General features: G+C 53.1%; 9 protein-coding genes across 9 annotated transcripts; 2 read left to right on the top strand and 7 right to left on the bottom strand.

The window, feature by feature from the left end:
* Window positions 1–690: 690 nt before the first annotated feature.
* On the bottom strand, window positions 691–1428 carry J4E86_011635 (uncharacterized protein; the record flags this gene model as incomplete). The annotated part of the gene is made up of 1 exon (XM_051452126.1): window positions 691–1428. One exon carries the CDS (start codon window positions 1426–1428, stop codon window positions 691–693), a length of 738 nt encoding a protein of 245 aa, XP_051296679.1.
* A 577-nt stretch (window positions 1429–2005) lies between these two features.
* On the bottom strand, window positions 2006–4139 carry J4E86_011636 (uncharacterized protein; the record flags this gene model as incomplete). Its single annotated transcript, XM_051452127.1, has 2 exons — window positions 2006–3505; window positions 3561–4139. The coding sequence occupies 2 exons, from the start codon at window positions 4137–4139 to the stop codon at window positions 2006–2008; spliced, it is 2079 nt and encodes a 692-aa protein (XP_051296680.1).
* A 768-nt stretch (window positions 4140–4907) lies between these two features.
* Window positions 4908–6749, bottom strand: J4E86_011637 (uncharacterized protein; the record flags this gene model as incomplete). Its single annotated transcript, XM_051452128.1, has 1 exon — window positions 4908–6749. The coding sequence occupies one exon, from the start codon at window positions 6747–6749 to the stop codon at window positions 4908–4910; it is 1842 nt and encodes a 613-aa protein (XP_051296681.1).
* A 2390-nt stretch (window positions 6750–9139) lies between these two features.
* J4E86_011638 (uncharacterized protein) lies at window positions 9140–10321 on the bottom strand (the record flags this gene model as incomplete). Its single annotated transcript, XM_051452129.1, has 3 exons — window positions 9140–9475; window positions 9547–9622; window positions 9687–10321. 3 exons carry the CDS (start codon window positions 10319–10321, stop codon window positions 9140–9142), a joined length of 1047 nt encoding a protein of 348 aa, XP_051296682.1.
* Window positions 10322–11406: 1085 nt separating this feature from the next.
* On the bottom strand, window positions 11407–11741 carry J4E86_011639 (uncharacterized protein; the record flags this gene model as incomplete). The annotated part of the gene is given in 2 exon segments (XM_051452130.1): window positions 11407–11507; window positions 11519–11741. 2 exon segments carry the CDS (start codon window positions 11739–11741, stop codon window positions 11407–11409), a joined length of 324 nt encoding a protein of 107 aa, XP_051296683.1.
* Window positions 11742–14269: 2528 nt separating this feature from the next.
* On the top strand, window positions 14270–14761 carry J4E86_011640 (uncharacterized protein; the record flags this gene model as incomplete). The annotated part of the gene is made up of 2 exons (XM_051452131.1): window positions 14270–14713; window positions 14756–14761. 2 exons carry the CDS (start codon window positions 14270–14272, stop codon window positions 14759–14761), a joined length of 450 nt encoding a protein of 149 aa, XP_051296684.1.
* A 576-nt stretch (window positions 14762–15337) lies between these two features.
* J4E86_011641 (uncharacterized protein) lies at window positions 15338–18343 on the bottom strand (the record flags this gene model as incomplete). The annotated part of the gene is made up of 2 exons (XM_051452132.1): window positions 15338–17988; window positions 18037–18343. The coding sequence occupies 2 exons, from the start codon at window positions 18341–18343 to the stop codon at window positions 15338–15340; spliced, it is 2958 nt and encodes a 985-aa protein (XP_051296685.1).
* Window positions 18344–19952: 1609 nt separating this feature from the next.
* J4E86_011642 (uncharacterized protein) lies at window positions 19953–20771 on the bottom strand (the record flags this gene model as incomplete). Its single annotated transcript, XM_051452133.1, has 2 exons — window positions 19953–20285; window positions 20337–20771. The coding sequence occupies 2 exons, from the start codon at window positions 20769–20771 to the stop codon at window positions 19953–19955; spliced, it is 768 nt and encodes a 255-aa protein (XP_051296686.1).
* A 567-nt stretch (window positions 20772–21338) lies between these two features.
* J4E86_011643 (uncharacterized protein) lies at window positions 21339–22994 on the top strand (the record flags this gene model as incomplete). Its single annotated transcript, XM_051452134.1, has 2 exons — window positions 21339–22687; window positions 22775–22994. 2 exons carry the CDS (start codon window positions 21339–21341, stop codon window positions 22992–22994), a joined length of 1569 nt encoding a protein of 522 aa, XP_051296687.1.
* Window positions 22995–24598: the final 1604 nt, after the last annotated feature.

Consider the following 24598-nt stretch of genomic DNA (forward strand, 5'->3'; position numbering starts at 1 on the left):
GTGCGAGGGCGTGGCTGCTGCGTTTATGGGTGGGTTGTTGGTGCTTTCTGTGTAGAGTTGAGGTGCGATTTCCTGTCTGGAAGCGGAAGCGGAGTTGTGTAGGGCTCTTACCTTGTGGTAGTCAGTAGACGACATGTACGCCAAAGTGTTGGAAGGAGCATCTGTTAAGTATCTTTGAGGTATAAATTGCAGGTAGCGGTAGCATACGTATATCTAGGGGTGTTGTTGAGGTGTACGTAGTCTTGTGCAGTGCTCGTCGGTTGCTGTAGAACACTGGGAATGCCTCCACGATATAGGGATGTGTTCACGAGCTCGGTCTTACTCACTGAGTTTTGTCTTAGAGACGGCATCTGCAGAGCGCTTGCCTCGCGATAGCCTAGAGGCGACATCAACCTTAGAATATTGGCAAGCACGTTCTACGGACACCTCTAGAGCATACATCATCAGTAGCAGCAACCTATATCTATTCTAGCGTATACAGGCGGTATACATACTCCTGCCTACTCTCTTTGCGTTGCCCTAGAACATAGCATATACCTCCAGGGTAAGGTATAACATCAACATAATCCACCAAAGCGTTCAACGTATCCTCCAAAACCCCGTGCACCCCCAATGCCGACGCGTCGTACGCAACCAAACAAAAGCTATACCTGCTCCACTCCGCGCATCTCTCGCACTACTCCACCCTCTTCAAGCTTCGCCTAACGCGCGATACTCTAATATTTCTCGAAAAGATAGAGCCCGAACGAAGTCTTCGATATCTTCGTGGACTGGATGTACGGTGTTTGTGTCAAGTGCCCACTGTCGAGGCATCCTCGCAAACGTTGGCATCTGTCCAGACTCGTGAGCCTCTGCCTCCGTGACTTGGAAGTTGTGGTTCGACTGTTCGTCCATGGGCTTCGTTGTGTCCTGGAAGGCGCGCTTGGCCGCGGCCTTAACTTCGGGGGTGATCGGGGTGGAAATCGTATTTCTGCGCGATCTCTTGCTGTTGGCCTGGAGGTCGGGGGTCTTATTGATGTTGCGGCGCCGCTTGAGGTCGGGGTCTTCCTTGGCCCTGCTGGCTTTGCGCTCTTTCTTGGGAGTAAGGCTACCCTTGCGCTTGTTTCCGGGGGTCAGTGCTTGTACTTCGTCTTTTGAGAGCAATTTGAAGCCTTTGGATAGCCAGATAGGGGACATGGTCTGCGTGAGGGTGATTGCTGTGAGGCCGAGGCGACCCCTCTTGGCCACGACCTCTTCGCTGATCGTATCAAAGTCGATGTGGCCCATAGAGCTCACATGACCAAGTTGATTTTGGTATACTAGTGCTAGGCTTGGGTCTACGCGATTGCCGTAGTTGCGCTGATAGTAGGTGAGCCATAGTCGTTCTCCGGCTTTCGATCTCGCGAATGCCATGAACCTGCCATCAAGGACGAGTGCTTCCCGTGCCATCTCTGCTCTTTCTTGTGGAATGGATATGTGGGTGGGGTATTGCGGGTACTCCGGGAGTCAAGAGTTAGGGTGCCAGGCTCCGAAGAGGCGTTCAATCATCGCTCGTTGCTTATGAAGTTAGTGAGATCTGTCACCAAGGGTGGCTTCCTAGGTAATATCCGTTTCCCATGCTGCCGGATACATACCACCATATCTTTATAAGTTGTAACCTCTGAAGACAATTTGTACGCCTACCTTGATAATTGTGTTGTAGAATACAACACAAATTGTGAACACCTCTAATAATGCTGTAGATTAGCAGACGGGATGAAAGGACGAACTAAGTAATGAACACTAGCAGAATCCAAGCAGAAAGCATCGATACCAGTCCGTTGATTATGAAAGCCAGAGCGGCGAGGAGCGCGATGGCATTCCGAAGACATGAGCATATACAGTAGGTATATCAGAGTCTGCACACGACGAAACATCCAAGAGAAACGTCCCAACAAAATCACAATGTCTGCTCCCAAACCACGCTTCCATAAACTCATTCATCACATTGAAATCCATGTAATCAACACACATGCATCCTCCCAAACTAAACTTCAATAAATCTCGCCATCCACGTCTGCGTAATCTGCTTCGCCTCATCCACCAACCCCATATCCAACAACAACTGCACAGTCCCCCGTGTCGCAGATTCAAGCGCACTGAAAATCCACGTATGCGTAAACGTCGCCGCCTCCCCAATAAACACAGTGTTGAATTCCGTCTGATAGAACGCCGGAAGATACAAGGTCTGCTGCCCGAAAATCTGCATCGTGAAGGCACCGGCTTGGTGCTCGTCTTGCTCCCAGCATTGACGCGCGTAATTGCCGGTCCAATTCTCTTCGATGAGGTCCGCGCCATGCATTTCGGCAAACGCGCGTTTGATATACGCCATGTGTTCGGCTTCGGGCATTGCGCAGGCGACAGTGGCTTCGTAGTCAGACAAGTAAGAGGCGAGCATTGTTCCTGGGCCGCTGGCGTTGACTTGCCAGCTCGGGTAGCAGATCTGGCCGAGATTAGGCTGGTAGAGGCGTGTGCACCCGCCTATGATGGGCTTGTCAAGATGTTCCCAGAAGCGCGTCTTGAATTGCACGGCTACTTTACACGCGTTGGCGAAGAGGGTGCGGTCGATGGCGCGTTTCAGCAAACTCGAGTAGCGGGGCAGGGCCCAGAATTTCATGAGGTTGAGAGGCACGCTGTTGAGGACGTAATCGAAGTTTTCGATCTCGTCGGGGGTGGAGTAGGGTTCTGAGCCTGTGGGCCTCCAGAATACGGATATGGTTTTGTTGTTTTCGTTCCAGTGAAGGCCGTTGATTTTGGCGCCGTATTGGATGCGGTCTTTGACAAGGGGCTCGAAGGCGGCGGGCATGCGCGAGAGGCCGCCTTTGATGGTGACCCATTTGGAGGCGAGGAAGTAGACGGTTTCGTACTCCCACATGGGCCAGTAGATGTGGGATTGGCCGACTTCGTCGGTTGTGTTGAGGTCGTATTTGAGCTTGTTGCGGAGGTAGGCTACCTCGGAGTAGTCGAACATGCCGTCGTCTTTGGCTTGCTTGTAGGCTTTGAAGATATTGGTCGCGTACATCTTTATGCGCTCTGTGTCTAGGCCTTTGAAATCGTCGAGAGCGGCGTTGGCCTCTTCGACAGCAGTGGCGTTGCCGTATGCGATAGTGTTCTTGTATGCAGGGTCGGTCGCTATCTCAGTCTTGCTGGGAATTGTTCCATCGGGACGGCGGAAGGGACTGTCGGCTGGGGTGTTGGGAGACGATTGGATCCATTCGATGAACTTGACATGCAGCTCCTCCTTGTCAGCGTTGAGTTCGTTGAGAACATCGGCCAGTTGGAAGATCATGCGTTGGTCGTTGAAGGGGAAGGTCTCGTTGGTCTCAGAGTCTGTAATCTCGTACGGGAAACGCATGGGCCCAAGCTCGTGATATTGGCCTTCGTCGGGGGAAGTGCCGTTAAGATAGGCTGTGCGAATGCGACCGCCAATACGCTGAGACGACTCGATGATCTTCCAGTTGTAAATACCAACAGAGTCCAGCATCAGCTATAAGGCGTTTTGTTAGCACCAAATTGGTGTCGTTATTGAAGCAATTACATACTGAAGTCGCAAGCCCAGAGATACCTCCACCCAGAATACCAAAAGACTTATTCTTGGCCGATGCAACAAAAACCTCATCTGGCTGCTTCTGTTGCAAGTAAGCAACGCCATCAAACCAGTTGCTATCAGTCCCTGCAACATCAACGAACGACTTCCTCTCCTGTCGGCGAGCAAAGCGCTTGGTGACAACAAGCTCGTCGGACTTTCCGATGAGCTCTCCATCGAGAAAAGCATGAAGACAGCCCCCAGACATCTCAGCTGGAGTCAACCAAACGAATTTGTTCGGCCGCCTGTTCTCATGTTCCTCATGGCGTCTCGCCAAAGGATGAGCGCCCACATGCGTCTGACCTATGCGTTGTTTCGCGGAAACGATGGAAGCGGCAGCATCGTCACATGTCGCGTATGTGATTGTAAGCTCACCGTCGACATCTCCGTAGTAGTCGACGACGATATTTTGTGCGCTTCCCGGAGTAGTGCTTTTGAGAGGAGCGAAGACGACCGATGGCTGGCTCAGAGGTTTGGATTCCGAGAGCGAGGCAATGCTTGCCAGAAGCGGCAGTAACTTGGTGAAGGACGGCATGCCGGAGGCTGATGGAAGACGAAGTCGGTAATCAAGGACCTCATGCTATTGCTCTTCGACATGCCCGTTTATGAATCTTCAGAGGAATTCCTTGGCAATACCAAGCATCGCTGGTATCTACCTTGATGTCCATGATACCCACTGTTGAGCATTCATCAGTCATCCCGCGATGTTATCGTGCGGTGCCGTAGGCCTTTGCTCCAGGTGTAAGCCCACCGAGAAGCCGCCGGTCCACCTCCGGTGTCATACTTGGCAGAGGATATCAATTCTCCATCACAAAAGCCTTGTTCAATATCTCTGCGTGTTTCCAGAGTCCTCGAGGAACAATGATCTTCCAATGTGCAAAGGTATTGTTTTCGTAGCCAGCAACTGTTCGTCGGCATCCACCCACGTAATCCCAAATCCCAAAGTCTGGATGCTGGGCTTCGGCGCATCTGAAAGCCGATCAAATGATTGGAGCGGGCCATATCCTTGAGTCTTGGCTGATAGATGTAGATAAGTGGGGGGGATCAAGACAGTCCGTCGGCTGGGCGCTGCCCTTGCCAAGTACAGCTGGGTGCGATTAGGTATGTTTTCCGCTCCGAACCACAGCCATCGATTACATCGCGCCAAGAAAGTATCGCGCGATATGTCTACATGTGCAGTTAGTGTACTATTCAACCGAAAATCTCTGTCATTCGCTTCTTGAGACGTTGCTTAGGCCCATAGATTCTACTGCCGTAGTGGCCTTCTCCGGTTACTTTACTAACTGCTCTTTGAGTCTTCCGACTAGTCCGCCCTCTGGAAACTGCCTCTCCTCCGACTCGGCCCCTCAAGAACACCCATCTTCTCGTCATTACTACTCCGCCTTTCCCCTCTCTCAGCCTCTTCACTCTCCGCAAGAATCTGCTCGTTCGAATCCGGTTCCACGACCTGCCCATGGTTACCGCCCACCGACTCCATGGTAAACGGACTAGCAGTCGGCGCGTCAAGAACATTCAATTCTTCCTGCGTGAAGAAGTTGGGCATCAAGAACGTCCGCATGGGTATGTACAGAAAGATGAAGACCGGGAAACCAATGGCAGCGATTGTCTGAGTAATCGCGAAAGTAGCACCGAAGCCAATGAGTTCGAGTCCGACGAAAGCCCAGATTACCCAGCGGCGCTTGATCTGTGCCAATGGGTCGGATCGTGATGTGAGGTGCTTGTCTTTTGCGAGGAAGATGAGCTTCAGGGTTATACCGTTGGCTTCTAGTGCCTGGATACCCATGACGAAGAACAAGCCAGCTAGTACAGCTTGTGGTATGAGGTGCAGTACGATGAGAAGCGGTCCGGTCATCGTGCCTAGGGTGAGGAGGCCTTGAGCGAGATTTGACACGCGCTGCTCTACCACATGGTCGACAACGCGTTTGCCATGGCCTTTGTTGTCTTCGTCGTCGGAATCGGCGACGGTGCGTGCAACGCAAAGCGATGTAGTGTGAAATGGCGCCTGCGGAATGAGACCGTTCGGGAATGGGATACCCAGTAATCCCGCAACTCCAGTCGTGATGCCCAAGAGAAAAATGTCCCAATGGAAGCCTGCGGGTTTGCGCAGCGGAAATTCCGTGCCCTGCGCGATTAGACTAGAAACGTTGTGGTCGAACCAGAACAGAATCGTCAAGAGTACAGCGAACGGAATAGCCAGGAACACATCGCCGACACTTATATCCCAGAAGTGGATGAACCATCCGCGATCTGTAGTCGGAAAGAATGCCTTCGAAGTAGGTAGCTTGAGCAACTCAATGCCAGCCATCTTTCCGATGTGTACGAAGCCAGTGAAGAAGATCACGGTAAGCGGTGTACCGTAGTCCTCGACGAACTTCCGAACGTGGCGCTGCAATAGCGACGACTGTCCTACAATGCCGCAGATGTATGCGACCGCAGTGACCAGCAACGCAATCACAATCGAAAGGTATGCCGATGCGTCGCTGACAGCCCATTGCCTCGTCAACACCTGTATCCCCTTTTGTAGATATATGAACGCGACGTAGAAGCCGAATATGTCGCAAGAGAAGCGCGTAACGTATCGTAGGCCGTTACAGGAGTTCGTTATGGCGAGGATCCAGTGGAAGATCAAGGACCATATGCCTATCCAGCACATGAAGGCGAAGTAGTTGGTACCCCGTGGGGTGATGATATCGTATACGGTATAGTTGAAGACGGTAATCGGTCCAGTAACGCCCACGATGACTAGAGGTTGTGCTGCGGCGAGCGAGAAGACGACCGAAGCCAGCACTGAGGCGAGAAGGACCTCGTTGACGCCGAAACTCTCATTGGTCTTTTCGAACATGTCGAGCGAGAAGGCGAGTGCTGGCAGAATGTTCGCAAAGTACATGTAGACTGTCGCAGGCACGACGCGATAGTCCCACGCATCTTTCCAGTCGCTCAAGTAGAAAGGTGCTCGCCGCCGTATGTCATTTATCATGCCGCTGAACAGGCGTGTCTTCCACCAGGCATCCTTGCGCGAGGCTGCCGTTCCATGCGACTGTCGCGTGGGTTCCCGAGTTATCGCATCGTTGTTGGACGTGGCATTGTGCTTCGAGGGTCGGAGTACACGCGACTTCCATGATCTATTCGCGTATTCTGAAGACATGGTTGGACGATGGCGGAGGCGTGGCTTTGGGCTGGTACGCTACGGGTATTTGCTCGCGGTGGTATATATCGAAGATGTCGTCATGACAGGGCGGACTCCAAATTGAGAAAGCTACCCAGGGAAGGAGGCGCGGGGTAGTGCAAATATACCAGCTGAAGGTACCCTAAAAGATATGCTTCAACAAAGCTGGACGAGCGGAAGGCGCTTGCCGCCATAGTAAAGGTTGGCGAGCTTGTTATGTATGGCGAGGGGAGGAAAAGTCGACTCCACACACCGCCGCCCGGGCAGACTCCGGGTCGGATTTACGGCCGGCAATAATCTTAGCGCAATCTCCCCGCGGACCCTGATGGCGACATCGACATCGTAAAATGCCTTCGCCTTGTGACACCTTGAAACCATCTGTACTCTCTTTAGCTACAAGACACCGAGAGCACCATCGCGCATATTTCGTCTGATTGCTGGTATTAGGCTGGCCGTTGACGACAGAGTTTAGAGACCCGGAATACATCACCGACGATGCGCCCACATTCACATTATGCAAGCGAGCGGACGAACGCACTGCTAGAAGGTTTGCGGAGATGCTGAGCGACGATCATGGCGAACATGTCCCCATGTAGGTGGCGCGTATTGTCGCACATGATGGGTAAAAAGTAGTTAGGAAAGAGCTTGAAAAGTAGGCTGCTGCTTGGACATGTGTTATCAAGGGTGCAACTGCTTGGAGGATAGATTGTGGTTGTACAACAATTCGGTGGCAGGTAATTGCCAGCGCGGAGTTCGGCGGACGCTGACGTCGCCATCGCCAAATGAGACGGCCCTTCTTCATCCACACAACACAACAAACGCATACAAACTTGGCTCACTCCGGTCTTCTTTGCGCATCGCTAAGACTATCATGCGGCAAATATCATCAATGGCGCCTCCTCCGCCCCAGCGAAGACGCCTTCGACACCTCACTCCCATCGTTCTCACCAAACACCACCGAAGCCATATGTCTCAGCGAAAACCGCGACTGCCTCTCTCGCTGCGGGCCATCCTCATAATCGGAGATTTCTGATAAGGGAGACGGTGCTTGCACGCTCGGTGCACTCGCTTCTGAAGACATGCCTGGAGACGGTGTATTAGGAGGGCGCTCTAGGGCAGGAAGATTGAGAGAAGATGGCATTGGATTCAGGAAAGGCTGTCGTCGCTGCGTCTCTGCGTAGCTGGGGCGCGACGGTCCTTGGTATGAAGCGCCTCTGGATCTAGGTAGCGGCATCGGCCGTGCTTGATCGGTGCTATCTGAAGTTTGGGCTTCGCCCAGAGTGGGAGGCCGTCTAGTTGTTCGCACACTTGACTGATCGCTCATGCGTCTGGTGTCTGAGACCCGAGTAGTGTTGCTTGTTGGTTGGGTATCTGAGACGTGTCGTTGAGCGCGCCGTTCGGTAGCTGGTACATGGCCAATCTCCATTGTTCTATGCAACCCTCGAGCTTGCTGTGAGTCGTGCGTCTGCAAAATTCCAGACGGGTCAGTAGAAGTGGTGGCGGCATGCGATGTATTGCCTCTTCGTTTTGGCTGCTTCAATGGCCTGTTAAGTGCGGGCGTATCGATGCTAGGTAACTCTACTGGCTTCACACTGTTAGAATGGCCCGCCGGTCGATACTGTGTGAATTTTTGAGGCATACAAGTGCCTCTCATGTGTTCTGCTGGTACCTCGACTGTTGGCTGTCGTCGCCTGGCTTGATGACTGGTCACGGTATCGATCGACCTCGGCCTCGTCCTTCTGTAAGTCGATAACCTCTCAGCACTATCTGAGGTAGTCTGTTCGGAGACGCTTCTGTAAGAAATTGCGGGTCGTGGCGGTTGTGCGTCCAGCTCAGATATTTCGCTCGAAGTTGGTAACTCGTGATGATCACGAGGCGAGTCCCTTCTTACACTCGGCAAAGTTGTGCTGCTAGAAGCTTCACGATATCAGCACCCTGCTTATAGCCGCAGTATCGCTGCTACTCACACCTCGGCTGACTGTCATTCATGACCGCACGCGGAAAACCACTTATGTGGTGTTTTGCGGGTGCCAAATCGCGGCTTCGAATGTGCAGTGAGATGTTAATCTTTGAGTCTTTCCTCCTTGCGCGTATCGTAACGACAGGTAGTTGAAACGATACCAGTTGTCGCATCTCCGAAATAATCTGCAACGACAAAGGGATCTTGAAAGGTTAGCCTGGGGATCGAACTCATCACCGATAGGCCTACCTGGTGGGTATGAAGACGGTCGAGATCAGACTCAATCTCGAAAAAAGTTGGAGAATTACTTGTCTGCCGTTTTGCGAAGAAGTCGCCTAGGCCCGAGAGGTAAGGCGAGTCGTTCTCGAATCTACAGCAGATTTGGCCTTGTACAACAGTCAGATGCATCTCATATTGTTGTTCGTGACGATAGCGTACCTTCGCAAGAGAAAGTTCCGTCATCATTCGGCACAGGGCCATTGAGCAGTTCGAAGTAGAACGAGCTAGCCACAAGTATGTGCATAGTCCTTGCAATCTGAGCACGGCTTTCTGGGGTCTTCATGGATGCGCGAACGTCACCGATTAATCGTCCGATCTCTTTTACCTCGTCCAGACATGGCGGACAACGTCCGATATTCGGATTGATGCGCACGTAGCGCGAAGCGCTGCTACTCGTTGCGCACATGTCAGAGCGAAATTTATCCCACGCTTTCTCGGCGTCGAGAATATTGTCCATGAGGTTTCGCTGCCGAGTTGTTCAGCACAGTTCTCAGAAGTTTTCGCGTCGCAATTGAAGCAAATCTTGGAAGGACGTACCATTGTGGAAACGATCTGAGGCATCATGTGGAAGGTGGGTTGTCGGGCACTTTCTTCATCAGTACGTTCCCCATAACTGCTTGTTGAGGCACATCTTGACAAACTGGAAGACTGTTACGTGGCACGTTGAATATACTTACTTTAACTCAGAAGCCGTTGTTGTCGAGTCGGCTTGGCCGGCTTGCATGTCCGCCTTGTTTTGACTTGTGCCTATCGAAAGGAAGAGATCGGGGTCTTGACCGGCGACATCGGGCCAGAGCAGCTTTCTCTCATGGTTCATGAGCCGGACGGGATTGTTGTGGTAAAGCGCGCCGTCTAGGTATGTGCGATAGGTATGAGCGTGCTCGAACGGCTTGAAAAAGCTGGGTGCAGCCGACGTGGCAGCTGCCGCGTCTGCGATTGAGAAGCCGAACCTTGGTCGATCTGGTCGCAGAAACTCATACTCTGCGGGGCGTAGTCTTTTCTTCTCACCCTCTGGCCGGCTGTAGTTCGCAATAACGATTGCTTTAGACCCGGTTTTATCTGTCGCGGTCACGGCGACCTTTGTGTTAAGATACGAGCTCCGTTCTCCATAGTTCCCGAAAAGACGTTCTTTTCCAAATTCTCGTGTCAGCGTCTCTCTGAGAGGGCCAGTCGAATACTTGGAAGCAAGCTTCAGTGTTATCAGGTGTCTCAAGAAAGGGATGTTGTGCAACATCCGCGGTGTGAAAGCGGTACTGCACAGCTTTCTGAACTTGTCGGAGCAGCGCCTAAGGCTCCAAGCTTTGGCAACCATCGCTAGCGCAATAATTCCACCGGTACTGCGAGGTGTGAGTCTTGTGGTATATATGACTACTCGAAACCTTACCTCGTTCCCATAATCAAATCGAAAAATGCCTGTATCGGAATTTTGTCACCAATCTGGTTTTGGAGGGCTCTTAGCACTTCGAGCTCAACGATTCCGCGGATGCCACCACTTTATATACGTCAGCGCCTCGAATGAAACTAGCCATGCGAAAGAGAGATTGGGGGTATAAGTAGATGGATATGGGTATACTAGGCCATTGCTTGCTTCACTTGGAGTTGAAGAGCGATAAAAAGCTTCCAATCGAAGCTAGAATTGACTCACCCATCAAGACATAGGAGGCGAACTCCCGCGTGTTCAGGCTTAAACCTGATGAGGCATGGCACTTCCCAATCCGTTTTCCTAGGGTGTAAAGGACAGCAGTCTAGTCTGACAACGGACCTCGTGCTAGTATTGTCGTGCAGAGGCTGTCCATGGGCTCGCACACACTGCGTGCAGAGTACATGACCACAACGGAGAGCGTGCTCAGGTGACTGCATAAGACAGCAGAAGCATGTGGCGTAACTCAAAATCCCACCAGCTGAACCCAAAGAAGCATCATAACAGCTCACCATGTCGTCGCGATGGATCTGCATCATGTAAGCTTCCTTGGAATAGCTTGGGGATCGTTGCGAGGCATTCTCTAGTTCGCAATCGATGATGCGCATCTGCAACCGGATTTCCTTCTTCCAAGATGGTAGATAGCCCTCTGGGTTGAAACTGGACTCAAATTCGCCTGGTTTTATCTTGCCTCTAGCGTCTTGGTGCCCTTTCGGGTTGTGATTGGCAGCGACGTTTACGCATTGATACGAACCGTTGCGGAATTCACAGGTGAGATGTTGACTCCAAAACGTCTCTACTGAGAACTGGCAGTAGTCGGTGTAATGAGCGAAGTGATCTAGAGGAGAGCCTGTTGCGCGTCAGAAGTAGCAAAGATCAATAATTGGGGAATAGGAGAAACGATTGGCGGCAAGAAGTCTAGTAGCACCTGCCGGAGAAGGTAGTAAACAGAGACTAGGCTCGGAGCTACAATGATACTACACTGGCCATAGTTGCTGGTTCATCATTCTCGTGTCGGCCAGGCGCTCGAAATGAGCATTCTGTATGTCGACTCTTAAAGCAAAACCATGCAAAGGAACTGTCACGTACCTTTTCGATGACGGACGCAATCAAGAGAGATACTAGAAGCCACAAGTCTAGCCATGCGATCGAATATGAGCCTAGCTTTGCGCGTCTTCTCAAGAGCGGGTGTATTCAGCGCGATTTCCTTGTCGTGGGCCTCTATGGCCAGGGCGAGCTGAAGCATATGGCCACCAAAATCATTGGGTATCGGATTGTTGCGCAGAGACATGGTAACAAAGTCGAAAGGCATAGTGAGTGTCCGTGAAAAATGACTGAACACTGACTGGAAATGCGTATCCAGCTCAAAAGATTTGAAGAGCATGTTCGCTTTTTTCCGAGTATCGAAGGACCTTTCGCACGATTTCGTGATTACTTGGTGAAGTCGATCGATCTGATCGTGCAATAGCCGATATCGACCTCCGCGTGGTATGCGTATGACTTGAAATGTGGAGTAGTAGCATTCTATAAGTTCCAGAATGGTTCTGACGCGTCGTCCTCTTTCTTTCCAGGTTTTGACGAGACTGATGAAGAAGGGGTGTCCATGTCTTGGATGGATACAGTGTTTGTTGGCCGCTAACAAGCTGTCTGTTGCCGATTCGTTGTCCCATTCATATGGATTTGCGCTCGGCCCACATTGGTTCAATGCGATAATGGCGTGCGGAAGTGTTGGTTGATTAACCGATGTCTCCAATGATGCTTCTGCCCATTGCAGTAAAGGTTGCAGAGTTGTGACTTCGAATGTTCTAAAACATTATAAGCAAAAAGAGCCCAATAGGAGTCCTTACACATACTTGGAGTTCGTGCCATGCATAACAAAGACCACAACATCTGAGAGAGTGTAGAGAATGCGTGGGTAAAGCTCTTTCACAATGTATCTTCTTCTTGCCCTCTCAGTATCTGCAGTAGCCCATGCCAATGATCGCATACGACCTTCACCCAGTTGCGCATGGATGCGTTCGGGATTCGACCGCGACCTACGATTCTCATGGGCACCGATCGGCGGATTCTCTCCACCTTCTAAGCCCTCACAGTCTGCGTACAGTAGAGGTGTTCGGGAATCCGTGCTCATTGGGTCTGCGTACAGATGTACGTCGGCCGATGTTGGAGTGTGCTCCACTGGATCGTTACCGAGCCTCTCGTGTCCAGACTGTGGCTCTAGACGCTTCAAGCCAACAACAGGAGAAGGATAGCGTTCCTTCAGACCGCCGACCCCTTGCAACTGAATGAGCATCTTTATCAATGTACTTTTCCCAGCATCTGGTGCGCAGTTAGTCTCGAAGAATTAACGGTACAATTGATGGGTTCGTTACTGGTTTGGCCGATGAAAGATACCAGTTGCGGGTATTTTTCTTTTCCATTCTTGAGCGGGTTACCCAACAAGGCTGAGTACACATCATAGTCGAAAAATTGTTGACGGTCTGACTGGTCACCTCTTCTATGGAGGCTGTCGTACCGTTCTGGATCGTCGTCTCTTTTTATGCCTTAGACGAGGTCAGTCGTTGTAAGAGCTTTTGTTAAGGAACAAATCGTACCAAACCAGGTAGTTGCCAGGTCATCCTCGTGGAGTTCTTCCACCTTGTCTTCATTGTATTGTGGATCCAGTATGCTCTTGAGTTTCGCATACACACGATACTCTACCTTCTCATGCGATCCATCTCTTCCTTCTTTCCCGCCACGATGCGCCAGAAAGTGTTGCCAACACGGGTCGCAGAACTCACAGGCACAGTCCACACAGTACCAGACCTTGGCTAGATTGCGGGTACAACCTACACTGCGGCTCTCGCAGTCGTTCAGTGGCCGTTGCATGGTCTCCGGGAGTCCTTAGGCGATTATGAAAGAGACAAGGTCGTGAAAGAGTTGCGGGGAAGTCATTGCGGCAAAGATTACCTACGCCAATGTTCAGCCTCATGCGGGCGCCGTGCTGAGCTGCATATCCATCCAATCGAGACTATCGCGGTAAGTGCACCTATGAAGCTTGCTGCTGCATGTGTAATCGAAATCAGGCGAATCGAAGTGCATGCCGCCAGCCACACAATCGTTCATTACCGGCAACTCCGCCACTTGTATTGACCGGTCGCCAGAGTGAAGCGACACGATGGCGAGCAGGCGAACCGTGTCGCGTGCGTCACTGCATCATCGCGATATGACGAGTACTGATCGCCAGCCTGATATCCCATTGCAAGGTTGTAGGGTTGTTAGAAACGAGTAGCATGTAAGCATCGTGGTGGATGCTGGACGGCGGTGGCACATCTAAGGCAACTGCGCACAGACCACGTCTGCCCGCCTGCCCAACCTGATCGATGCAGAGCGTCACTGCGTCTACTCTTTCGTCTTCCGGCTACCTAGGTACCCAGATGCAACCTCGTATTAGCAAAATCTCGCGAAATAAGCGAAGACTACAGCATGGCTGGCGAACCGATAACTCCGTTGTAGGCGCGCTCTTTGTTGCGCGTTGTAAGTAAAGAGTCGCGCAGACAAGACAGCCTTGCAAACAAGCCCGGCATCTAACGCAGTATGCGACATACAGTCGCTTGGGTCGCGGATACAACATGTGAAGAAAGCTCAACGCAAAGAAACTCGATGCTGTTGGTCGCGTTGCGCTGAAGAGGAAGAAGAAAGTTGAGGTGGGGGGTACGCCAGCTCCGCAAGCGGCAGAGGAGCTTGAAGGCGGTCTGCTTCCACCGTGCAGAGTCAGAGGCCTCTGAACGCTGTCGTACAGTCTCTTCACAAACACCAAAATTTACCTACCAACGCCCGACTCAGCACGAGACAGCCATCATGCCTTCCATGGCGAGCTCCATCCACCCCGACTTCCGCGACGATGTCACCTCAGCGGAAGCCCACGCAGTGGACCGGGAAACAGAACGTCTAATCCATCAACAAATGGCTGCGGACAACGCAAGTGGCCGTGAAAGATACATTCAACTCGCAAAAGAGATGTTGAGAATCCGATTGCGCGCCTACAAACCCGAGTCACCACCCATTGGCGGTGCATGGTGCCTGATCGGATCGGCACATCTCAAAGCTTCTCAGCTGCAGGAGGCAAAAGAAGCCACTGAGAAGAGTCTTGAGATATACGCCAAAGGCGACGATAAGGATGCCGCGGCATTGGCGAGGGAGCAGTTGGCTTTGATCTTTGAAGGCTTGGGCCAGATCTCCGATGCTAAGAACATTCGACTGCAAGGTACGAGTGACGGAACGATGGTGTGCTCGAGTCCACGGGTACGTTCATCGTAGTGCAACGCGAAATGGTTCTTCTGACAGGCTTGATGTAGTGTCCCTATGCACATTACGCGTTCCGCGTACAGAACGACGGCCGCCCCGGGCTCTTCAAGTTGGCTGAACTGAATGCGTGTGGTGCATGCAATTCGGCATTCTACTGCGAACGGCAATGTCAACTGCAGGACTGGAAGAGACATAAAGTTCCTTGTAAGGGATATACGGCTGCTCAAGTAGATTAGGAGGGCACATTGCTCTGTTCTCACTAAATTACAGTGTCCACGTGGTCTCCAAAGCCTTCGCCCTTTTGCAAAACCTGTTCACCCATGTTAGTCCAGTCTCTTGTCGTCATAACAGTACATCACATGCCACTTGAACAAAACTTGTGTTGATACTTTCATGGATTGACATGTACTACCATTCAGTATGTGTTGTACTCAAATAACCAACCAACAATATCCTAAAAAGGGGGGTATCAAAATGGCGAAATCATCCATGTGAAAATCCCTTGCCGCCCATCCGTAAAGAAAGAAAAGATCCAAAACGCCTCGTGGATCTCCAAACGTGAACGCTCACTATAATTTACTGGAACTGAAAAAGATGAGAACAGTCAAGTTGCTAGTCAGATCACTCCCCCATCCTCCGCGTCTTGGGACTCTTCGGAGGAGGAGGATTAAACGAATCGCTCGTGCGGGCACGTTTGAGATTCGCTGGTGGACCAGCCCTGCTGCTTCCACTGCTGGCCTGGCTAGCACGCTTAGCCAACTTCGCAGCCTCGCGAATGCGAACACCACCGGCAGGGCTGTTGAACCCACTTCCGCCTCCAGCGGTTGCAGCCGAACTTCCAGCGGGAATCTCCTCGGCAAGACGATCGGCGAGAGCAGCGTCGTATTCGCGCTCGCTAGCACGGACAGCGCTGGGGTCCTGTTGGCGGGCTGTAGCGAGCATGTCGACGCTGCCGTCGTCACTGTCTTCGTAATCCGATTCAGATCCTTCAGAGACGTCGGAGGCGATGGGTGCAATATTGAGGATTTGCATGGCGGTTGTGGGGCCGCCGGAGTTGCTGTCGCTGTCGCTGTCGGGCTCGGATGAGGCGTCGGAAGCACAGTCCGAGTCGACGTCGCCAGAGGAGCAGGAATCCAGCGGAAGGAAAGAGGCCGGAGGGAGAGTTGAGCTAGGAAGGTTTTTCCGTGACGCAGAAAGAATCCTCTCCTCAATTACACGCTGAGGACTTGATCTAGGAGACTCGACTTCAGGAGACGACTGCCTGTCGTTGAGTGCATCCTGGATGGCCTTGGGGTACAAGGTGGACCAGCGGCGAGCGGCGACATGGGATGGCGCGGTGGGTACCTGTGATCGTCGTACGTGAATGGAGAAGTTGTCCTCTGGCTGCACACCACCCAGACCCGAAGCCTCAAAGTCCATTAGTTCTGGGCTGGTGTTGCCGCTATCGTTCCTCAAAGCCTCGGGCGAGAAGCCAAGGTCATCTCCACTCGAGACAGTGCGTGACCCGCTGTCAACATCCATCGGCGTAGTGTCCAAAGGACCTCGGGGCTCGGCCAGGTCCAACGACGTCCTCTTGGTCGGGGATGATGTGCCCTGTTTGGCGCCAAGAGGCTGGTTCGTGATTGGCTGATAGTTGCCGGGCATGGTAAGGAAGGCGCCGTTACGATCACCGCTCAGGTCAGTGCAGAACTTGGCCTTGGTGTAGAAAATCATGGGTCCGTCATCGCGCCTGCGAGGTTTTGATGAGGAGCTCTGCATGATGGAACTGCTGAAACCCGAGGAGTTGCCCGTAGGCTGTGGTTGGTAAGAGTAGTTGGCTGAGGATTCGGCATCGAAGGCGTAAAACTCGTCTTCGTTCTCCGACTCGTCCTTGTGGAAGAACATGGGTTTGTACGCAAACTTGTTTTGCTCCTTCTCACGCTGGGCACAAGCTTGCCTTCTGGCAATCGTGGCTTCATCCATCATATTGCTGCTGGCACCGCTCATGCCACTCTTCATACCCTTGAAAGGTGACTGGGAGCCGGATTCATTAGGCGAGGCGCCGCTCCAATGCTCCGAAGAGCTATCACCACTGTGCTTGGTAATGTCGAGGCCGCCCTTCCATCGGATTTTGCGACCATCGCGAGAGATTTCGAGATGGTTGCTGTACTCGTGCAAGGCGTCCTTGACGAACTCGGGCGTGACGTTGAGAGTGTGTAGTTGGGCCATGTTGATGAGCAGGTTGAGGTAAATCCAGCCGTGGCCGAGGGGTGCTTCTCCAGAGTCCATGTCTGGTGGGGTGAAGCCAAGATGGCGGATGTAGTCCATGTTCTCGGTAGGCACTTGTGCACGGTACGGGTCCAGGTCTAGCGGTCGTGTGGGTCGTTGATCGGGAGACAGGCCTGAGCCGGCGAAGTCCTGTTCCTCGATATGCAGGCTGGGGCGGAAGCCCTGTAGGACTTCGTCCTGGTCTGTATGGCTCTCTTGACCAACATTGGGACCGCGGTCGTTCCTGATGCGAGCTTCACGCTGACCCTCAGGCTTCTGATTTTGTCCTGTCGCTTCTCGTTGGACACGGTCGGCTGTAGCTGCCGACTGGGCTACCTCCTGTTGCTGCATTGGGTGTGGGTGGGACCCGGGCGTAGAGCGCTTGCCAGCAAAGATCTGCTCCAAACGGCGCACGACCATCTTCTTCTTGGACTTGTCGGTCATGGGGGCGGTCTTGTTGTTCGGGAGTAGGCCCATGGGGATATCGTGGAGGTACGACTGGATGTCTTGCTGTTGACGGCTGTAGGCGGACTTGGTCATTTTGCGGCGGTCGTTGTCCTGGTTGGACTGGCCTGATGAGTTGGGGCCAGATGCAGATAGGGAAGCGTAGCCTGACTCGGCGAAGCGCGATGTGGAGGAGGCGGTGTTGTGGGTTTGGAGTGCCGGGGTGTAGGCTGAGATGTCGGCGTAGTCGTTGGCGGTGCCTTCGTCGAGATCTGATGCAAACTTGCGCAGCGTCTCTTCGAGTTCCTTCTTCTTGTGGTCGGGCAGGCCGTGGAACCTCACCTCGAACAGCTTCTCTTCCTGCAGGTGGGCATCGTAGAGCTTCTCGTACTTCCTCAGCCGCTGCTTGAGCTTCTTGTTGGCAACGGTCAGATCGTCGATGACGCTGCGGAAGTCTTCGGTGCTGCTGCCGTCTGTGCCAATCTGGCCGAGGGGGCGGTAGGGCATGGCGACCTGTGCCTGGGTGGTGTCGGGCGGCGTCTCGGACGAAGACGAGTTGCGGAGGAAGAAGGGCGGTTCATCTTAATGGTCAGTCACACTCTCTCATCTACTATGTCGGAGGCACTCACTGTCGACGAACGACGACTTTCCCTGGCTGGCCGTGTTGTTGGTCTTCTCAAACCACTGGCCGGCGTCGCTGCTCTCGCCGGAGCTGGTCTTGTTGGAGAGCAGCTGGGGGGAGACGCTCGAGGGCGGATTGGCCTTGTCGCTGGCGAGCGTGGGCGACGTCTCTGCGGTTGGCACCTTCCTGGGCTCGCGTCTTGAGGGCTGGGGCTTGGGCGGTGGGCTGTGGCGGAGAGAGACGGAGCGGTGGGCTGGCGGGCGGCGTGGGTGGGAGCGCGCAGCCATGGGAATGGTTCCCGGGCGGTCGTTCATGGCGGGTGGAGAGAGGCGGGTGAGAGTTGGGGGCTAGACAGGCAGGATGCTCCCCATGTGGATGATGGTGAATGGCAGGCCGCTAGCTATCAAATGTCCAAGGTGTGCGTATATCGTAGACCGGGAGGCTGTTGTGCCCAGGCTCGAATAGATCAGACGCTTCCGCGGCGGTGGTTCGTATGGTATGTAGGGTGCTGGTAGCGGCGTCGTCGTATGGTGGGAGGGCAGTTTCAGCGTGCAAATTGAAAGATGGCTGAAGAGAGTTGTGGGCTCTCTCGGCGCTGGTTTGAGCAGGTGAGCCATGATGGGCATCGATCTTGATGTGGGTAACCATGTCGATGCTCTCGATTTCCAACTTGCCAAGACTGCAGCTGGAGATCGAGGGTACCTGGCCGCGAAGAGGAAGTGTGGCGTTCGGGCCTAGCGCAAGAACTACCGGCAATCGACGATGGGCCTTGATCTCTAACCCACCATCGCCCACTGGGAAGCCCATCGCCCTTCTGTTCCGCCCGTTGACCCTGCCGTCTCGATGGCTCTCCATATCTGTGATGGCCGTCCTCTCCTATGCTTCTCCGGAGAACACAACCTTCTAGCAGCACTGCCGCACTGCGAACAACATGCAACCACCCGCACATATCTACACTTGCCACCGTCTAGATCCGCGTCTGACAGTTGCTGCCAGTGCTGCACGGCATGAGAGATGGTCCAGACCCTCTTCACACCATGGCTTCCCATCACAGCAGAACCGTGGCGGCACGAACCGTTGACACGCTGCCGCTAGAGCCTCACCAGCCACGCGCACTCTCACACGGCCACAGCATCCATCGAGATTGCAAATGCTAGCCGGCCCTCTCCTGACGCACACTCCCCGTGTCCCCTCCCTGGATGAGGTCACTCTTGCACGGTGCTGGCAACGGCTGGGAAGCGCAATCGATTTCCTGGACCCTGATCTGTCCTTGGTTGTTCGGCTCAGACACCCTGCCGCCATGATTGGCGCACTTGACTCCCACTGTGCCGCCCTCGTCGCTGCCAGCATCGCAATCGAGAGGGCCATCGCAGTAAAGGGTCCAGCTGGAACACTCGTTAATGCATCTCACGGCAGGCATGCAGCTGACTCCCTCCGACAAGCATACGAAAAGAGTCTTATTACGCCTGGATCCTCAGGGGCTTTGACCTGGGACGACGGCTGACCATGACTGCTTGCTCCAACATTTTTCACTCTCACGGTGGGGTGATGCCACTTCAACTTCAGATCACCGATTGAGCTCGGATCGCAGATTACTCGTTACAACCATGCAGGGCAGAGCGCCCCGGGACGTCGCCCCGGTCTAATCACCGAATCGCAACCAATATTGTTTCGTAACTCGTTAGGACGCACAACACCATCGGCGATGCTGGAATTAGGCTCGTCTAAATCGTACGATGGTGTTTGGACACTCAAAAACCTGAAGGGTTTCATACTGGAAATGTCACATTCAACATCTCATCGCGATCGCATGTGCCGTGACGTCTTCGTTAGTGTAGCGGAAAAAGTAGAAACACATAACACATCATGGCCTCGGCTTAACATGCCATGAAACAGTCAACATCCTCCGATGGTCAGACGAACTCAGATGCGCGCACCCTTACTCCTCAGCACGTTGACGGCAGAATGGCCCGTATGGTTGAGCCACTCGCCCAGTCCTCCCATGAAGCCGCCAACCTTCATCAGGTCTTGTAATCTGTTATCCAGAAACTGCTCCGTCTCTACAAAGTTGGCCGACTTGTCCTGTGTCATGTATACCTCCGTCGAAGAGTAGATGGCTGAGAGAGTTGCGCGCTTGGTGTACCAGCTGCTGTCGACACTCTGGTCTCCCGATAGAAACCACATCTCGTCTGCAAGTCTCGCAAGTTCGGCGATAGATGCCGGGACGTACGTAGGCTGGGCCATGATCGCGAGTGCCTATCACCCATCAGCACGCTGACCTTTGCTGCTGTGTATGCACTGTCCTACCTCCTGCCATCGATGTATGACGGGTTCATTCGCCCGCAACCGCGCCAGTGTCAACGTCCTGACTTTTGCGCCAACGCCCATCTTCTTCCCTTGCTCTCCCTGGTCTGGGAATTGAACATTGTTCTGTAGCGCCAAGCGCTGCGTGACAAGATGGTAATTGATCAAATCGAAGACACCCCGCGGAAGCAGATTCGTAGAGACATCAAGATAACCGGCGTCGCGAGCACCAAGCTTCAGTGCATCCATGGTAAACCCATGGCTGGGTACGTGTGCGTATGCGGAGGAGAGTATGGCAGACTCGGCGGGAGGAAATGGCGGCGGCTGCGCGTAATCATACGAATGGTACAGGCATCGTTGTCTTGAAGCGGCTGCCGGGCGAATTGAGGCTGCTCGGACACTCCCGAGTAGTGAGCTGGCTGGTCGTGATGGTGGCATGGTGGATGCAATTGAAGATGTAGAGATCAGCCGATGCGGACATTTGCTGCCTGCTCCGCAAATCTGCCAAGACCGACATCGATCAGATCTCACACTAACCCTGTGACGTCGTAGAGCTGTCGATCAATTTCGACGTTGAACTTGACAATCGATCTCAACGTCGGCATATCAATCTTGGAGGCGAAATAATCTTACCACGTGGCCCTTGGACACCATTCCAAATCCTGCAGGAGGCTGAAGATCCGCATACGATCGCAGGTCCGGATCTTGTCAATCACGTCGCCACGTGACCGACGCGTCGAACGCGTCTGCGCTAGTGGCAACACTTCTGAGATCCAGCATCTCCCAGCAGTCCACAATTCCCCTGGCATCCAGCAGACAATTGCCATCCGATCTTCAGGAACCCATCGGATACCCCGCAAATCTCAGCGGCGACATCTAAACGAATCGAAACGCGATCTGCAACCCACCACGACCCCACGCGCATCGCAGCCTACACGTCCCCGCCACGACCCCGATTCGAGACCCCTCTCCGTATACAGTTAGGGATTGGACTTGCTTTCCAACATGGCGCGCGGCAAAAATATCGAGGTTAGCGAGTATGAGCGGAAACGGCAGGAGAACATTGCAAAGACGCAGGCACTCTTGCGCAACCTTGAGATGGAAGCTGCAGAAGCCGGTCTGGGTCCCACAGGCAAGGCGAAGACCTCTGTGCCATCAAGACCGAAAGTCAAGAAGCCCGCGCCTAAGAAGATCAAGCAAGAAGAAGAAGCGCCACGTAGAACTTCCTCCCGCTTAAAGGGCATTGTGGCAGACAGCGAGGTCGCAAAGCGCAAAGCCGAGGATGAATACGTCGCGATACAAGCAGCTGATCGCGCAAAGCGACAACGCGTTAGTGATGCCTTCAACTTCAGTGACATAGTCGTAGCAGGCAAGGACTGGAATCGGAGTGGGAACTTCCTCTCTGTCGGCCCAGCAGATCCGTACGCACGCACATTTGACTACAACGACGTGAAGGAGACCACGGACAAGGAATTGCGTGCCCTACGAGAGCGCATGAGCGGTCTAACGCTCTGGGAAGATTTCGAGCCGAACGAAATCAAGATCACGCCCGAGCGCATATACTCCATGGGCCTGCACCCCACAACCGACAAGCCATTGGTGTTTGCTGGTGACAAGCTGGGGAACCTGGGAATCTGTGATGCATCGCAGAAAGTGGCAGAAGTCAAAGTCGAAGACGACGAAGACGCGGACAGGGAAGGACCGACCATCACGACGCTCAAACCGCACACACGCACGATACACACTTTCCAATTCAGCCCCCACGATGCAAACGCGCTATACACGGCATCCTACGACTCGAGCGTGCGCAAGCTCGATCTCGCCAAAGGCGTCGCAGTCGAAGTCTACGCCCCGAGTGACAAGGATGAAGAAGCTCCCCTATCCGGTCTAGAAATCAGCAAAGACGACCCAAACACGCTCTACTTCTCCACTCTCGACGGCCAATTCGGCATCTACGACATGCGCACCCCCAGCGAAAAAGCCGCCGGCCTACAAATCTTCCAGCTCTCAGACAAGAAAATCGGAGGCTTTACTTTACACCCCTTACACCCCCATCTCGTCGCCACCGCCTCCCTCGACCGCACACTCAAGATCTGGGATTTGAGGAAGATAAGTGGGAAAGGAGAGGATAGGAGTCCGGCGCTGGTGGGCGAGCATACGAGTAAATTGAGCGTGTCGCATGCGGCGTGGAATAGTGCGGGGCAGGTAGCGACGGCGAGTTATGATGATACGATTAAGATACATGATTTTGGGAATTGTGCGGAGTGGGATTTGGGTAAGGTGTTGGAGGAGGAGGAGATGGAGCCGACGGCTGTGGTGCCGCATAATAATCAGACGGGGAGATGGGTTACTATGTTAGTTTTCTCTATTCCTCATTCCCTACCTACCTACTTACCTCCCTACCTCTCACGCTACCTTACTTCTCACTAACGATAAAACAGTCTCCGAGCACAATGGCAGCAACACCCCCAAGACAACGTCCAACGCTTCTGCATCGGCAACATGAACCGCTTCGTCGATATCTACACAGCAAAAGGCCAGCAGTTGGCGCAGCTAGGGGGCGAGGGCATTACGGCTGTGCCGGCGGTGGCCAAGTTTCATCCGACGTTGGATTGGGTGGCTGCGGGGACGGCGAGTGGGAAGTTGTGTTTGTGGATGTAGGGTTTGTGGATGGGGGATGTACTACCAAACGGGCTGGAATAGACGCAGTGGTAGTAGTAGTACAGTAGTGGTAGTAGTAGTACTCCCTATGTACTACTACTACTACCGCGTGTATTCCAGCTCGTGCTGACCTCAACATTTGAGTACGCAGGGTGGCAGGCTAGGTGGGATGTACGAAGGCGATGTACGAGAGGTAAGACGCGTTATTGGCAAAGGCCATGCTTCCGTCTGAAGCTTGCGATGGGAGCCGAGTGTTGCGTAAGCTGAGTCGACTCGCGCGCGTTTTTTTAGCTGCGAACTCGGCGGTAATGTTTGTAGTGGCTTTTGGGATCAGCGTATGGGATAGCGTAGGGGAGATGTTTGATTTGATACCACGGGGAGGAAGCGTCGCAATGGAGAACACGTCAGCGGCTTTGGCTTGAACTGCCGCGTACATGCTTGTACTACTCTACTCGTTGGACTTGTATTCTGGTAGATAGGATGCTAGCTTTGGTATGTTGTATTGGTACTGGAGAAGATGGAAGGCTTACCTGGATTTTGTAGTCCGCCGCTGCTAGTGTACCTAGATATTTGGATGTGCTTACTACTTCAGCTGTATTGTTTCGTATACATACACGTAAACGTACGCGTATATCGCGAGGGGGAGCAAGCGGGTTTAGTACATTCTTGTCTGACCTTCTCTGGTGCCATTGGGCTTGGCAGGCGGAGGGCAGGAGGTGGAAGTCCTCTAGCCATTACGATTGCGCGCATAGCAGTTATCCTCGTCATCTTCACAGGCTTTGTGTTCTCGCTGTGATAATTAGATCGCAGCAGCTGTGGTCATGTACCTTGGATCTAGTTTTGAACACCTGGTCAGGTCTGTTTCTACGATCCTCGCTCATACTAGTAGAAGGCTATACCGGACTTGGACCACCAGAGGATGCTTGTACTTGCTTAAACACTAGCTTCCATGGTCGAGGACGAGGTCGCTAGATGGGTCGGCTTTGATGTGGTCGTCTTTACAAAAGAATAGACGGTGAAGTGGTTTGGTCGTGCTGGCTATGGAACTGTACCTTGGTGGGCGGGGCGATCGCAGTAGCTGTTTGTATGGGTGTGAGAAACCCATGGTTTGAATACATCTGAGACGAAGTACTGTTATCACTGTCGATTTGGTGTCATCCAAACTCTTGCACTCGTTGCGAAGTTGTGTCTTGTTGAGCAAAGTGATCGCAACAGCCCTGGAGCGCTTGAGTGTCTATCACCTCCAAACCTCGGTATTTCGCAAAGAAACATCCAGCACCCTCACGATCTTTCTCAATTCCCCACATCCACGGCCGTTTACACCGCTCTACCCTCTCCACCCTCTCCAAAAGCGGAATTAAATAGTCCATGCATGAATCCTCCACATTTAACAAGTTTAGAGGCATCGCGATTATCGAATTTATCGAACGCATGCGTGTATGCGACTATCGCATGAGGTACATGGCTAGATATTCGCGTACCGTGGTTTGTTTTTCCCATCGGCCGAAAGCAGCAGTATCTCCATAGTATGCGACAGGGGACGGCCCGGTCTTTCATGCGCGAACATGAACTTGACAGAACGGTACTCGCGTGCTTGCCATGAG

Source organism: Alternaria arbusti (genome assembly GCF_024043155.1).
Source record: "Alternaria arbusti strain BMP 1465 chromosome Unknown scaffold_39, whole genome shotgun sequence".
NCBI lineage: Eukaryota > Fungi > Ascomycota > Dothideomycetes > Pleosporales > Pleosporaceae > Alternaria > Alternaria arbusti.